Source organism: Agelaius tricolor, unplaced genomic scaffold (genome assembly GCF_023055355.1).
Source record: "Agelaius tricolor isolate 1412-34295 unplaced genomic scaffold, bAgeTri1.0.p SCAF_49, whole genome shotgun sequence".
NCBI classification, from domain to species: domain Eukaryota; kingdom Metazoa; phylum Chordata; class Aves; order Passeriformes; family Icteridae; genus Agelaius; species Agelaius tricolor.
Window position 1 is genome coordinate 1,286,805 of NW_027269309.1, and position 15,509 is coordinate 1,302,313.

Sequence of the window (15,509 nt, forward strand, 5' to 3'; positions counted from 1 at the left end):
CTGAGAGGGGCACCCAGAGGGGTCATGGGGACATCAGGGGATCATTAAGATTGGCTGAGCCCTCTGTGATCATCGAGGCCACCACTGACCAGCACTGCCAAGGCCACCAGTAAACCATGTCCCCAGGTGTCACATCCATACAGCTTTTGAACACTTCCAGGGATGGTGACTCCATCACTGCCCTGGGCAGCTGTGCCAGTGCCTGAGAGCAGGCAGGGGCTGCTGGGGCTGGTGCCTGAGCTCCTCCACCTACTCAGGCCTTAACAGGGGTCACCATGGCTGTCTAACAAAGTGAACAAAGGTAACAATGTCTCCAGCAGACCCCTCCTTGCTAACTCAGGGGACATGGCCACTGAAGTGCCTGGTGCCTGTGCCACGGTGCTGCAGCCAGGCAGGGCACTCTCAGCCACGCTGGCACATCAGGGGCCAGCACAGAGCCATCCAAAGCACCTCACCTCATCAATGGTCCACTTGGCCACCGTGGCTGCTGTGATGCCAGCCACCCCGGGCAGCAGCTTGCAGTGCTGCTCCCAGCACAGGGACAGGGAGCGGTCGGGGTGGGCGGACAGGGCGGACATGAAGAGCGACTGGTGCACGTTGTCGGAGGAAATAGCTGGGGATAAAGCACAACGTGTGACACGGGGTAAGAGATGAGAACATCCCATGAGGGTATCAAGAGCTAGTCGCTGTCCCTTGAGTTAACAGGGTGTCAGTGTATCCAAGTGCTCGCTTAGATGGGATTAGGGAGCCTGGGAAAAGCAGCTGAGACAAGCTTGGCTTAGCCTTGTTCTTATGACTTTTAATCATTCATTTTCCACTCACCCCCAGTGGTGGGGTAGGTGGCAGGACAGCCCATGGTGAAAGGGATCCTGGATGGAATATACATCAGGCATCTGCTTGTCTGCATCAGAACCAAATCAGAGCCAAGCCAACTGTCCAGCATCAGTTTCTGTGTGGCAGCAATAATTTGGCAGTTCTCAACCACACTGAAATTTTGGGGCACAACTTCCCACTATCCCTGTCTGAACAGGACAAAGCACCACAGAAAATACATGCCATAGAGAGGATCCTAATTCCATGCCCTAAAGCACTCAAAGACTCCCAGGCATAACCCCAGAGCCAAATCAAGGGAGCTTTGTGAGCCATGGCACAAGGCGGGCATGTCCCTTATCCATGGCAGCTGACCACAAGCCCCTCACTGGGGCAGACCTGTGGGAGCCAAGGGAGACCCACGCCCAGTACACCCACCTACCCCAGCTTCTGTAGCCCTGCCCTGCAGTGACACCATGGCAGAGGATGGCACTTACTCTGGAAGTCTTCCTGCTGGATCTTCCGGTACTTTGGAGGTCTCCCTCTAAAGAGACAGGAACACTGATGTCCTGGGCTGGGACTGGCCCAGGGCCCTCCTCCCCAGTGCCCAGAGCACACCTGGGACCCAAAGGGCCCTGACCCAAAGGGCTGACAGCCAAAGCGACAGAGGTGCCCGGCAGAGCTGGCAGGAGCGAGGCCAAGGAGCCTCTGGGGGCTGGTGGCCCCTGCAGGGCGGGCAGTGGTGGCACAGGGGCCCTCCCCGCACGCTGGCTGTGCCCCTACCTCCCATGGTGCCGAGATTTCTTTCTCTGAGGGAAACCCATGGGGCTCCTCTTGCGCGTCGAGGCCTCGGTGTCAGACAAGTCGGCCTTCAGCCTGCCCTGGTTCTTCTCTGCCAGCGGGCACCCTGAGAGGCAGTAATGGGCTGTGAACCTCCCCGTCACATGGCCTGAGCCATCGCAGCCCGGCGTGGGGCACTTCCTGGAGAACAGAGGGGACACAACTGTTGGGCCCAGCTTGGAGCAGCGCTGGGGATGAGCCAGCGGGGCCACCCCTCTGCCCCTGAGCACGGGCAGCCACTGCCCTGGCCATGGAAGGCAGAGAAAGATGTGCTGAGCCAATTCCCGTGGCCAGGCTGCTGGGGGCAGGAGCAGGGCACAGCCAGTCCCTCCAGCTACAAACCTTGGCCCTCTGCCATCCCTGCAACCCTGCGCAAGGACCCTGTGTGCTGATTGAGCAGCTCACTGGGGCTCCCAGAGTCTCCATCTTCCCTGGCCCTCACAGGCATCCAGACCAGCCTCAGAGCAAGCAGTAAGTGTGTGCCAGGAGTGTGGCCAGCAGAGAAACCCCCAGGAAGCACACCAGCCCTCCCCATCCTCACAGATACTCCACCACACTGGCTCTTCCTGACACCAGCCTAGTGCTGGGGTTGGCACTAGACCCAGCCTGGCTTCCCTTGGAAAGGGTCCCTCAAGTGACTGCCTGAGCTGGAACCATGCACTGCTCCTTCTTGGGACTTGCCTGCTCAAAGCCTGACAGGGAAAGGCATCCAGGAGGGGTGGAGGGAGCAGCATTCTCATAGCTGGTGTCAGTGAACAGCATCTGCACTGTCCTCTGCACAGCCCAGAGGTGCCTGTGGTAGATGGGCACACAGGACACGTTCAGGGGCTCTGGGGCTGCAGGACAGGCACAGGAGGGGCTCACAGGGGTTACTCCAGCTGGGGTCCAGGGGAGCAGGGGGCAGAGCCAGGTGTGGGTGAGTGCATGGAAAGGCTGGGTGCTGGTGGGGGGGGCAGGTGAGGAGGAGCAGAGGAAGAGCTGGCCAAGCCTGGCAGGGAAGAAGCTGTGCCCCTGCAGGCTGTGCCAGGGAGCTCACCTGTGGTGAAAGCTGTACTTGGAGCTCTTGGAGTGAGGGATGCTCTTGCAGCCCAGGCTTGGGCAGCCCCCGTGGGCAGAGGAGGCTGGTTCCTTTGGCCCTGCAGGCAGAGGAGAGGAACAGGAGAAAGGCTGTTAAGGCTGCAAGCCGAGGCAGGCAGAGCTAGGGCTCTGGGCTCCCTGCCTGCACCAAACAGGGAGGGCTTTTCCTACTGACAAATCCATGGAGTGACCTCTCCTCCCTGCCCATTCTCAGCCAGAACCTGCCCTCCCGTTTCTGTGCATGGGCAGGTGGCAGTGACAGTGTCTGGAGTGCTTGTGCCCTGTGGGGAGGAGCTGACACAGGTGCAGCACTTACTGAGAGGAGGCTGCAATGGGTGTCCTGTTTTTGAGCACCAGCCCATGGGATGGATGTCCGGATGATCCGCATCAATCCAGAAATCATACACGTGGCTCCAGCCATCAAAATGGACCTGGGGAAGCAACTAGAGAGGTCACCCTTCAAAGGCCAACACACATCTTTGAGGAGCTCTGGAGCCCTCCTAGTTGAGTGTAAGCAGCAGGGTAGAGCTGGAGTGCAGCACAAGGCTCACAAGGCACTCCTGGAGCCAGGCACTGGGACCTGCCCCCATTTGCACACTCCCAGTGAGGGGAAGGGCAGGAGTGAGCCAGCACAGTGCCTGGACACAGGCTCACTGTGCTCCAGCACCCACCTTTATCCTGTGATCTTCCACGTCCTCCACACTGGCCACTCGGATGAAGGAAGGAGTCCTCCTGTCCACTGCCTCCAGCTTCATGTTGACCAGGAAGCCGTGGGGCGGGCGCTGGAAGAGCCCAGTCAGGGGGAGCAGGGAGCTTCAGGCTCCTGCCCCCTCGGCAGCTTTCCCAGCACTGTGTCCTCCTCAAGCCCAGCTCCCAGCCCTGGCCTGGCCAGGGAAGAGCCATCCCAGCTCACAGTGGCAACAGGAGAAACCAGAAACAGCCCCCCCTGCATTTGAGCTGTCTTTAACAACATGTGCCCCAGGGAAGAAGGTCTCTAAGAGACACATTTTGGGGATCTGTATTGCAACCACACTTGGCTGAACACGGCTGCTGGTGGTGCAGTTTGAGACAAAAACTAATCAAGCAAACCTAAATTATTTTCCATCACTCAGCTGCTGTTTAGCTGAAAGCACAGTCATACTCCTCATTCTTCCCAATTTTGAACTCTTTGCCCAGGATAGGCCTGACTTCTGAACCCTGGCCTAGGCCTGTGGCAGGAGAATACACAACATCACGGGACTTGTCACAAAAGCAAAGATCTGACAATGAAGAAAACCCAAATTCCTGCCCAGGTGGGGTGGAGCAGATGATGTGACACTCACCACTTTAAAGGCCCAAGCTGGGACAGCAGATGCTCCAGTTTCTTTCAAGTACTTTTCCCAGGTGAAGTTGTCAGGATCAGGATAATCTGGGAGGGGGAAGATGCAGGAGGTGAGACAGGCCTGCAGGAAGTCAGAAAGTACCCCAGAATGCCCCACTGCCTTTGAGGGCCACCCAAGTCTGCTGGGCACACGGGAACCTGAGAGACACCAAGAAGTGCTGCTATTTTCTCATGGCCCATGAAACCCACAGTGCAAGGAAGCAGAAACAGCTGGGTGTGCACAGACAGCTGGGGTCCCCTCGTATCTCTGAGTGGAGACTTGGCCTAACACAAGCACCATGCTGCACCTGAACATGTGTACAGGAGCCTTGGTGGGAAGTTTGTGTCCCCAGGACCCCCATGTCACGCTGGGAAGCCTGTTCCCAAGGGGATGCACTCCCAGGCTGCACCTGACTGATCATTGACTCACCTTGAGGAGGTGTGAGGGGTTTGCCATGCTCATGACACCATCCAACTGGGTGGATGTATGGACTGCTGGGATCACACCTAGAAAACATACCCAAGCTCTTACACAGGGCCCTCTGTGGGTGTCTCTCCAGCAATGGCCTCCCAAGGCCTTACCAGTAGTCATAAGTATCATCCCAGTTGTCAAAGTGCACCAGGAAGCGATTGTCCACCACGTCAGTCACTGTGGCCACACAGATCAGGGAGGGGTTCATGCGGTCCACGGCCTCGAGCTTCATGCCCACCTTGAAGCCTGGAGAAGCCTCATGCTGGCAGGAGAGAGGGGCAGGGCTTTTTCAGAGCTGCAGCCCCAGCTCCTTCCTCACCACTGCCCATGCCTGCTGCAAGGAGGCACCTGCCCAAACCCTCCCAAAACCAGACCCTGTCTGGCCTCCACACAGGCCTGGGGCCACTCAGGCTCCCGGATGGGCAATGTGCTGCCCTGCAAGGAAAGAGGAAGTGGGTGAGTAACTCAGCTGGGCCACACAAAGAAAGAGGAAAAGTGATCTTCAGACCCTCAGGATCTTCTATAACCAGAAAATTCCAAGAAAACTGACACTAGTTCTGCTTTGTCCCAAAACACTTGTTTGTGGTCACAGTCAGCAGTGACCAATGCCTCAGGCATGGCAGGAGGAGACGGGATGGGGCACTTCTCCCTTCCTTGCCTTTATTTCTTAGATCCAGATTCTGTACAAAACACTGCATCACTGTCCTGGTTTAGGGCAAATTTGAGAGAAAACCTCCAAAAAGGGACCCCTCCAGAAAGTAAACCCACACATCACCCTAGGACAACCACACACACTGGTGGGGTTGCTGCAGCAATGAACAGCAGGGTTCAGACACAATAAATAACTTGGAGAGGCTGATTTGCCAGTAGGGTGAGTTTCCTCTGCAGCTGACAAAGGAATAATCAGCATTTTCATTCTCCTATATTCCCACTTTCCTTACCCAATCTTCCATGTGAAAAAAAATAGGCAGACACAGAAACAACAAAGGGACAAAGAGACAAAGGAACTATACTTATGAAACATTAGGTGATATATTTTAGCTAAATAATTGTTGAGAATAGTAGTTACTTCTCATCAATACTTCACATTTAATTGTCCATGAGATCAACCTGGAGGAAATAGAATCAGACCAGCACCAACTCTGGGCATATCAAATGAGTGCCCAAGCTACAGATCCTGAGCAACAAAGTGTGCCACATACTCCTGGCTCTTGAGCACTGTGGGCTTGAGGGGTGTGGGATGGACCAAGCAAAGCCCAGTGCTGGTGGAAGCATTTTGCTCAGCTGGAGGGGAAGAATCACACCTGAACCTGTAGGCTCTGGCAGGAAGGAGATGCTGCTACTCACAGTGTTTCGGACCATGAAGAGGTGCTTAGGAGCTGCCTGAGCTTTTGTTAACTTCAGGTAGTTTGTCCAGCTGAATTCCTCTTCCTTATAACCTACAACCCCTCAGGAAGAGAAATGAGAGCAGTGAGCTCACAGCCAGGAGGATGTGAGGGTGAACCTGGCCATCCCTGAGCCACTGTCACCCTGCCAGCATATCCTGCTGTGGGCAGACAGGATCTGCAGCAGCCCTGGGATGCCCAAAGCCCATGGCTGAGGGCTGATGGGTGCTTTTGAAGGGGTGTTAGGAAACATGAGCAGTGGAGTGGAAATCCAGAGCACAGCTCCTCCTCCAGTCCTGCCTGCCCTGGGGCACAGCTGGTCCAGAGCAACAGGGCTTTGCCACAAAATGTGAGCAAGCAGAGATGGGTGCCTGAAATGTTGTCCTGTGGAACTCCACCAATACAGCAGCATCCCTCCGTGGCACCCTGGAGCCACCCTGTCCCCACTTCAAGCTCTACATTTGGCCCACTCTTCATCCCCCTCCTTCAGCAGGACCCACCACCTGAGCTGAATGAACTCCTTACCTTTGGGGGGCTGGAGTTTGTGCCCTGTCTCCTCAAACCAGCCAGCAGGGTGGATGTCAGGGGAGTCAGCATTCAGCCAGAAGTCATGGCACTCGGAGTAGCCATCGAAGTGGAGACGCATGCGGTAGCCACACACCTGCCAGCAGGAAGGGGGAGGAAGGAGAAGGAATGGGCCATGGAGACCTGCTGCTGTCCCTGGCTGAGCATCACACCCCCTCCCACACACCAGCTCAGCACGGGTCACTTTGGGAGGCCAAAAGTCAATCACAGACTGGTGCCCAAACTGGGAGGCACAAACCAGACTCAAAGGGTGACCAGCGTGGAACAAGGTCAGTGCAAAGGCACCACAAGCCAGCCCAGAGGAGAGATGTTCAGGCTGGTGCTATAAATGCCATGGTGGAGAACCTTGCTGGACCCAGCAAGCACAAAAACTCCCTTTTCTGCAGCCTGGCAAGCTGCTGATGCAGGGATTTTGGCTAAATGCCACACTGGCTGCCCAGGGAGCTCTGCAAGGCAAGGCTGGTCCAGCTGCCAGGTGGCTGAGTGGAAAGTGGATCTGCATGGACACAAAAAGAGCAGTGGGATGCCTCCACACCCTCCATCTCAAGTGCTCAGACCTGTCTTAGGGACATAAACTGCTGCCATCATAATCCCTCCTCCTGCGCTGTGTCAGGGTGACAGAGACCAACACAGCTCCACAGTGCTGTGTCCTGTCCCTCCAAGCTGGCAGGGAACTCCCTGCTTTTTTGCCTGAGCTGCTGGAGCAGCAGCTCATCTCCTGCAGTGACAGGCCCTGTCTCCTCCACGGGCCAGCTGGCAGCCCCTCCCCTGCCCCAGAGCCTGTGGCTGAGCCAGGAGGAACCAAGGAACAGGGGCACTGGAGGCTCCTTACCTCAGCCACTGTCAGGATGAAGTACATGGATGGGTGCTGTGGGTCGATCCCCTCCAGCTTCATCCCCACTTTAAAGCCATTCTTGTGCTGGGAAGCTACTTGGTACTGGAAACAAAAATTAAACTACAATGTAAAACCAACACAGGGAGTTGGGTCTAGAACCCACCAGGGGAGCAACTACCAGGCAATGGGAGCTGCTGGGACCAAGAGACTGTGGGCCACAGATTATGTTGTCATCCAAATTTTATTTTTTCCCATAGCAAAAAAAAAACAGTGTTACACCTCCTTATGGATTTACATCTCTTGCTTTTGGCAGGGCAAGGTGTCCCTGGGGTAAAAGCTGCAGGAGGGGGAGCAGGACACAGGCCTGACTTGTTTGCAGCACAGCCTCAGGAGAGCCCACCTTGCTCCAGGAAGGGCTGGAAAGGCTCCACCACCCTGCCAGAGTCACAGCAGTGTCCTAGGCAAAGGTGGGGTGTTTGGGATGGGGCCAGCACCTGCTGGGGAGTGGGACTCTGGGCAAATCAAAACTGGAGGCTGCCCTGGCACTTCCAGCTGACAACGGGAGCTTGGCTATTGCTCAGAGTCCCGCAAAACAGGGAAGCAAGGAAGAGAGGAGAAGGAGGAGGGGTGGGAAAAAAAAGGGAAAGAAAAGAGAAGATGAAAGAGGGGAAAAGACAGGAAAATCCCAACTCACATCCTGGAAGAGATCTAAAGGGGCAGCGACAGCTTTCTGCTCCTCCAAGTAGGACGCCCAAGACCAGCCTTCTTTCTTCTCCTCACTGGCACCTGAGCGCAGCACAAACGCACACAAACGCTGCTGAGGGGCTGCTCCAGCCCTGCCCCACTCTCACACAGGGTCCTGCATCCCTGCACAGCTCAGCACCATCCTGCCAGAGCCCCTTCTCCAGCGAACCTGGCTGGCTTCACCATGAGAGGCAGAGCCAGGAGCCCCCCATGACCCAAATGTCCTGAACCGTGTCCTAATAAGGCACCTGGGCTACTGGAAGGTGTCCCTGCCCATGACAGGGGATGGGACCAGATGGGCTTTAAGGTCCCTTCCAATGAGCCTGGGACTCCAGGCAGCATGAGGACGAGCCATCAGAACCTGACCAGACCCTCTTCCAGCCAGAACATCTGCTATGTCCACACAGGATGGATTTGTGGCAGCCAGCAGGATCCATGCACAGGTCTGGGAATCGTTCCCAGCTGCAAGGGGCTCCTAGACAGTCAAAGCAGCAGCAGGTTCACATCCTAGCTCTGCCATCCTCTGCTCTGAGACAGCCACCTGAGCCTCGTGGCACAGCAAGGCCACCCTGATGCCCTAGAGGTGAGCTTGCCCATGTGACAAAGAAGACAGCATTGTCTCTTCATAGGCAGGGAGGTGACCCTTCATGCCCTGAGAAGGCCACAAAGGCTTTGCCCAAGACCTGTGAAACACAACCCAAGTCTCTTGCTCTCCAGCTTCTTTGTCTCCCTAATTTGCAGCAGCTGAAGGGACTCCAGGGGTGCTGTGTCTATTCCAGTGCTGAGGAATTCCCAGATACAGATTAGCCATGGCAGACAGCCTCAGGTAGGGCAGGCTAGAAATGCAGGGGAAAAACAGACCAACTCCCTCCTCCCTCGGGCTTAGGGGAAGAGGAAATGGAAAAAAAAAATAGAAACTTAAGGAAGAAATTAAAGGTGGACTTAAGTAAGCAAGGTGACTGACCTTGCTTTGCTGACATGTTCAGAGTGAAAAACACTTTTACTATTCCTTAGGACACAGAAAAAATACCAGGCATGGCTGGGGAATCTGTGAGTACAAGCTCTGCACTTCTGGGGAATGACAAATACGCCAAGAGTAAGAGCATACACTGACTGCTGCACTGAGGCATCCAGGTGTGTATTTTGTTTGCTGAAGTACTTCTAAAATAAGAGAAAATAAAATGCTGAAGTAACAAAGCTCATCACTGCTTACTTGTATGCAGCAGGGAAGGTATATACTCAGGGATCAGTGAGAAGCAGGTATGATATCTGAGATTCCTTTTTAATGGTGGTTAACTCACTGTAACATCAGGGGTTAATGACACCTGGCCCCTGCCACTGTCCCCACACTTGGTTATGGCAAGGACCATGAAGTTGGAACGGTTTAATTTTAATATTATTTTGAGTATGACTTTCAGTATTCAAAGACAAATAAATGTCTATTTTCCATAAATGTTTATTTTCATGTTTCCCAAAGTTTTCCTTCACACTGCAGGGAAAAAAACCAGCCAAGCAAACACTGCATCCCTCAGCTTGTCTCCTTTCCTTCCATGCTGACAGCTCTGCTTTTGAGATCTCTGATACTGAATAAATCCCACAGGATGAGACAACCCCAAATAACATGGCCTCAGTGGCACTGCACCTACATGAGCAAACTTGTGAGCTCCTGATGCCAGGGAGGGAAGTTCCCTGTGAGCCAATCCCAAAAGAGGGCAAAGCCACTCGTGGTGCAGTCCTGTTTGTGCTCAGGACAGTGTCCCTGGGAGCAAACACAGTGCCCAGGAGCCAGTAACAAACTGAGCTCCCGAGGAGAGGGACAGGAAGCTCTGTCCAGCAGGGGCCAGTGCCGTCTCCGTAGGGGTGCCCCCTTCCCATGGAGAGAGAGAGAGGAAAGGAGAGAAACGGAAAGAGACAGAGAGAGCAGGATCAAGCAAGCAGAGGAGCTCACAAGCCTTCTGGACCACGTGCCAGCGCATTGCAGTGGGTGTTTGACCCTGCAGGAGCACCAAAGGGGTCCAACCCTGCAGGGGGACCCCCAGCCCCAGCAGCAGTGCTCACCCCACAGCCACCCCGCCCTCCGTACCGTGCTGGCTCCCGTTCCACGCCTCAGCCTCCACATTGCTCATGGCAGAGTCTTCCACCGAGCTTTTCCTCTCTTCCTGCTTTTCCTCCTGACATGAGAACAGACAGAACAGAACCCAGAGGTTTTTGGCTGTGTGCTGTATCCTCACACTGGTGCCCAGGGCCATAGTGCACCCCCATGAGGTCCACAGTGTGACCAATGCCTGGCCCAGAGATGGACTGCCAGAGAATCTGGTGATGGGAGCTTGCAGGGACTTCAGGGCTCACTGGCAGCAATCACACCTGAAATGGACCTGCTACAGTCAGGGCTGTCAAGCAGAGCTTCCTTACCTTGTCAAAGTCTCTCCCCTCCTCAGGACACCCAGCACACAGACAGACACTCTCCTACTGCAACCCTTACTGTGGTGGCCTGGACTCAAGAGAGCAGCTGAGAGGGGTCAGTGCCTACAGCCCAGCCTGGAGAGTCTGGCACTGCCCAGGCCTCAGTGCTCCACATGCCAAACAACCAGCCCTCATCTCCACACATTCAAGTCTTTTTGGCATTTTGGCCAACCTGTTTCCCTTTTGACCTGCAGCTGCCAGAGCCCTGAGCAGCACGATGAGATCTGTGCACACAGGGCTGGCCTCCAGCCCCCTGGACACTGGCTGCACCCACCCCCTCCCTGTCTTTGTCCTACCATTTGCTCAGACTCATATTCTTCCTCTGAGGGGCTCTGATAGTCCTTCCTCTTTCGTTTCTTCACAGGCTTGAGGATTTCAGTGGCATTGGTGCTGCTGGCAGAGTTTTCCACAATGACAGACCTGCATAGAGGGAGGGAGGGCCAAGCACTGCAGCCAGTGCAGCATGGTGACACTGCCTGGGGTGTCAGCAAGGGAGGGGCTGCTGGACAATTACTGTCCCCCCATTTCTTACTCATACGTGCCCCCACCCCTGCTGTGGGGGGATGTACGCACACAAGTTGCCAAGAGTTAGAGCCAGGGACAGGCCAGAGTCACCCTCACACACTTGGGTGTTAGAAACCTGAACCCAGGGATGAATCAAAAGGGATCTAGTTTAGTAGCAAGGATCTAGTTTAGTAGCAGGGCTCTAAGCTGCACCAGAGATCCTGGAAAACAAGTCCTGAGAGTCACACGCTGGTCAGGAGTAGGGCTGGAAATGCCCCTGTGACTTGTGACCTTCCACTGCTGCTCAGCCTGGAAGCCACTGCAGCAACCTCCAGCTCCAGCAGATATATGTTTACAAGGCCACACATTGGGCAGGAGAAAATCTGGCTCCCTTGGGAAGTTTTCCTCCCCCAGCCTGCCTCCAGGATTAAGTGGAACACGCAGGACCCCCAGCACCTGCCAGAGGCGCTCCCATCCCTCGCTGGAGCATGTGGGGCAGGGCAGAGGGATGGACAGGGCACAGAGCCCCCTTCCTTTACCTCTCTTTGAACTGCTGGTGGCAGTGCTCGCTGCAGAAGCCCCTGCCCTCGCGGGCGCCGTCCCACACGTGTCTGCGGCCGCAGGTATCGCAGTGGCACAGCCCTTCTGCCGTGGGCTGCTCGGGCACGTCTGCGACGGCAGGAGCAGCAGTGAGCCACCCCGAGGGACAGCAGACAGACAGACATCTGCCTCGCCCACGGAGACACCAGGCAGCATCTGCTGGATGCTGGTACCCACCCCACAAGTGCCACCACGGTGCCCTTACCCTGAGCCACAGTAGGATTGTCTCTGCTGGGCGGTGCCACCTCGGAGTCCCCATCTTTGTCTGTGTGAGCCTCCTTCACAGCTTCCACAGGAGGCAGCTTATCAGCACTCACCACCTTCAGCGTGCCGTACTCATTTATCCGGAACTGGCAGCGAACAAAAAGCAAGGAAAGAGTTCAGCAGGACAGACATACAACTGGTGGTTGTTCTGCAAATGAGGGACAGGGATGGTCATCAGTGTGTCTGACTAGAGGACAACTCTTCTGAGCACAGCACCCCAGGCCCTGTGAAGGTGCCCTGCCTGCAGCCTGTGCTGGGCACTCAGCTGGAGTTGGCAGGTGGGGGGCTGGAGGATGAGGTGTCCTGAGGCTGAGCCACAGCTGAGAAATGGGTGCATTTTCTGCAAGCTGTCATGCACTGAGGGTATCCCTGAGGCACCTGCTGCCAGATGAGCACAAGGCTGCTGCTCCCAGGGTGAGGGCAGGAGCTGGGGCAGAGCCAAGCCCACAGTATAGACTGGAAGAGAAGATGTCCTGCACAGCACGTAGCACCCCTGTACCTCCTTGTGCAGGACAGAGCTGCTGCAGCCCCCCAGGCACCTCTGTGAGCTCTGTGCTAAGCTGCCAGGATGGCAGGGCCACAGGGATGGGGCAGGAGAAGAGCTGGGGCAGCTGAGGGATCCTCCAGCTGGGGTGCAGGGGGGCCAGGGCACATCCTGGTGCTCCCTGCCTGGAACAGGCTGAGGGATTTATGAGCACAAGCAGCTGTGGGGAGAGGCAGAAGGCTCAAACCCAGCGGCCCAGGGCTACACTTACCCGCAGGTTACTCCCAGGCAAAGTTGCCACCCCATCTTTCCACTCCAGCACACGGACTGTGCTGCAGGTCTGCACCCCACTGATCTGGGGAATGACAGCAGCAGTGATGGGCTCATTCCCTGCTCCCCTGTCTGGCCTCTCGGCCCCTGTGCTCCTCTGGGGCTCCCGGGGGAATCGCTGGATTTCTAAGGTGCTCGTGGGAAGGTTGATGGCAGTGGCGTTTGCTTGAGAAGGGAAGAAATGAGACAAACAACCAGAGGCATACACAGAACACTTCACTGATGCAAACAAGGCTCAAAAGCAGCCCAGGATCCCAGAGGACATGGCCTCCCAGGTGAGGGCTCTGCTGTGGGCCAAAGCACAAAGGAAGCAGAGAGACGCAAAAAAATCTGTAGCCAGTGATGGCTCATGCTGGGGGGGAGGCACCCAACACTATCCCCATTCAAGGGTTTCCACTTCAGCCTGATCTCAGACTGTTTCTGTGCCTGATGTGACAGCAGTTTGCTCCTGCACTGCAGCTTCCAGTTTAGTTACATTTCAAAGGAACACACTGTGCAACCCAGGGCCTCTCTGCAATGAGAACTGAGGCACCAGGAAAAATTGGGAGATCTGCTTCTAGAGAACACCCAACACACAACCATGCTTTGCTCAAACACCTCCTCAAAGACACTGGTCAGCTGCTCAAAATTGTCCAAATTTTCAAGAAGGGTAAGAAGGATGACCCTGATAATTACAGGCCTGTCAGTCTCACTACAGTGCTTGGTAAAATTAGGGAGAAGGTTACTCTGGGAGTTACTGAAAAACACTGGAGAGACAAGGCAGTCCTTGGTCACAGCCAACACAGGTTCACAAGGGGAAGTCCTGGTTAACCAGCTGAATTTCCCTTTATGGAAAGGTCACCCCACTAAGCTGACCAAGAAAGGCAAGATGTGAGTTTTAGGATTTTAGCAAAACCTTGATGCTGCCTCTCACAGTGGCCTTCTGGACAAAGTGTCCAGTACAGAGCTCATCCAGTCCACGGTCCATTGGGTGAACAACTGGATGATGGCTCTCCTGCAGCTGGGCTCAAAGCCTTACAGGAACTGGGTGCACATCAGGCTGGTGGCCATCACCAGTGGGGCTCCTCAGGGTTGAGGGCCAGTGCTCCGAAATTCTTTATGGATTTTTTATAAATAATCTGGATGCAGAATGTCCATAAAGTAATTTTATAGATGACACTAAATTAGGAGGAGCTGTGGACACCCTTGAGGGTAGGGAGGCCTTACACAGAGATCTGGATAGACCAGACAGCTGGGCAATCCAACCACCATGTGCATGAAACCAGAGTAACACCTGGATTCTGTACCTAGGATGGGATAATCCTGAAAAATTGTATGGTTGGGGAGCAAGACTGGGGAGCTATTGTGGGGAACGGGCTCAGGGGCTTTGGGCTGAGGGCAAATGGAACAGGAGCCAGCAGTGCCCTGGCAGCTCCAAGGGGACATCAGGGGGTGACTGTCCTGCTCTGATCTGCTCTGGGGCAGCCTCACCTCCAGTCCTGGGGACAGTTTGGGCTCCTCAACACACCAAGGACAGCTGAGAGCTAGAGCTGTGTCCAGAGGAGGGGACCAGGATGGTGAAAGGTGCAAGGGCAGGACTTGGGAGGAGCAGCTGAGGCCACCTGGCCCGTTCAGCTGGGAGGAGAGAAGCTGAGGGGTGACCCCATTGCTCTCTGCACCTTCCTCCCGGGGGCAGTGCTGATCTCCCCCTCCTGGGACCAGCAATGGACCCGAGGAGATGGAACAAAGCTGCCTCAGGGCAGCTTCAGGTGGGACATTAGAGAAAGGTTCCTCACCCAGAGGCTGCTCAGTGCCTGGAAGAGGCTCCCCAGGGAAGCACCAAGTTCAGGGAGTGTGTGGACAACACTCAGTCCCTGTGGTTTCATTGTAGGTGCTCCTGCCAGGAGCAGGTTTTGGACTCAATGATCCTTATGGATTCCCTCCAGCTTGAGCTATTCTAGGATTCCCTGCTAATGCAGCAGCCCAGGAGCCCACAGCCCTGCAGAGCAGGCACCAGCACACTGTACTGCCCTGGCTCAGGGCCCCCCCCATCAGGGCCTCAGTTTAAAGCTCAGGGAGATTTGATTGACCACAAACAGTCCAAGTGATGTGGGATAGCCTCAGAGAACATCCAAGATGGCAACAGCAGCTTGTCTTTGCCTCCCAAGGTTTGGGAGGAGCACAGCTCCACATACCTGGTATGATGAAGGCAGTGGTGGGCAGGTGGGTGCTCTGCACCGTGCTCTCGGTGGTGACCACGTGGACACTGACCTCCCCAGCAGCACTACCCTTGGAGCTCCTCACCACCTCCATCTCCCCCCTGCTGTCCATCACCTTGCCTGGGCACACAGCGAGGCCCTGCAGGGCAGCAGGGAAGAAATCAAGTTGGGTACCAGTATAAACATAACAAAGGAGCGAGAAAGTGACTGCACAGGATGGTCTCTCCCAGCAGAAACCCCTGGAAGATGCATTCAAGGTCCACTGAACCCACATGAAGGTCACAGCATGCCCCATGCAAGCCCCTGTTGTGAGGTCCCAGCTCAGAGCCTGCAAATGCTGAGGGTTTTTTCTCACCTGGCACCACCATAAGATGGCACGAGCACAGGTCCACCACAAGCTTCTCCTGGCTCCCACAGGGGCCCACAATGACAGACTGTGATTGAGGGCTGCCAAATCCCACCCTGGAGCAGGCAGAGCTCCCTGCAGATCCCCTTCCTGTTCTCCCGTCCGAGTGTCACCCTTGATCTTGCAACTGGCTGCAAGAGAATTTCACAAGT

At 55.5% G+C, this 15,509-nt stretch overlaps 1 protein-coding gene across 5 annotated transcripts in view; it reads right to left on the reverse strand.

The window, feature by feature from the left end:
- L3MBTL1 (L3MBTL histone methyl-lysine binding protein 1) overlaps nt 1–15,509 on the reverse strand; it is a 34,496-nt gene that overhangs the window by 5,520 nt on the left and 13,467 nt on the right. For 2 of the 5 annotated variants that reach the window (XM_071455380.1, XM_071455379.1), the window contains exons 2-21: nt 15,307–15,488; nt 14,928–15,090; nt 12,695–12,918; nt 11,881–12,025; nt 11,615–11,744; nt 10,868–10,991; nt 10,192–10,279; nt 8,059–8,150; nt 7,362–7,466; nt 6,470–6,605; nt 5,907–6,007; nt 4,670–4,821; nt 4,518–4,594; nt 4,050–4,135; nt 3,399–3,509; nt 3,044–3,158; nt 2,687–2,786; nt 1,594–1,791; nt 1,308–1,354; nt 456–613 (exon numbers count right to left, since the gene is read on the reverse strand). In XM_071455380.1, the coding sequence (XP_071311481.1) occupies nt 456–613; nt 1,308–1,354; nt 1,594–1,791; nt 2,687–2,786; nt 3,044–3,158; nt 3,399–3,509; nt 4,050–4,135; nt 4,518–4,594; nt 4,670–4,821; nt 5,907–6,007; nt 6,470–6,605; nt 7,362–7,466; nt 8,059–8,150; nt 10,192–10,279; nt 10,868–10,991; nt 11,615–11,744; nt 11,881–12,025; nt 12,695–12,918; nt 14,928–15,063 (2,325 nt within the window). In that variant the 5' untranslated portion in view covers nt 15,064–15,090; nt 15,307–15,488. Of the gene's footprint in view, nt 1–455; nt 614–1,307; nt 1,355–1,593; nt 1,792–2,686; nt 2,787–3,043; nt 3,159–3,398; nt 3,510–4,049; nt 4,136–4,517; nt 4,595–4,669; nt 4,822–5,906; nt 6,008–6,469; nt 6,606–7,361; nt 7,467–8,058; nt 8,151–10,191; nt 10,280–10,867; nt 10,992–11,614; nt 11,745–11,880; nt 12,026–12,694; nt 12,919–14,927; nt 15,091–15,306; nt 15,489–15,509 lie in introns of those variants that run through there. The other 3 variants (XM_071455378.1, XR_011683934.1, XM_071455381.1) reach the window with 3 other exon arrangements.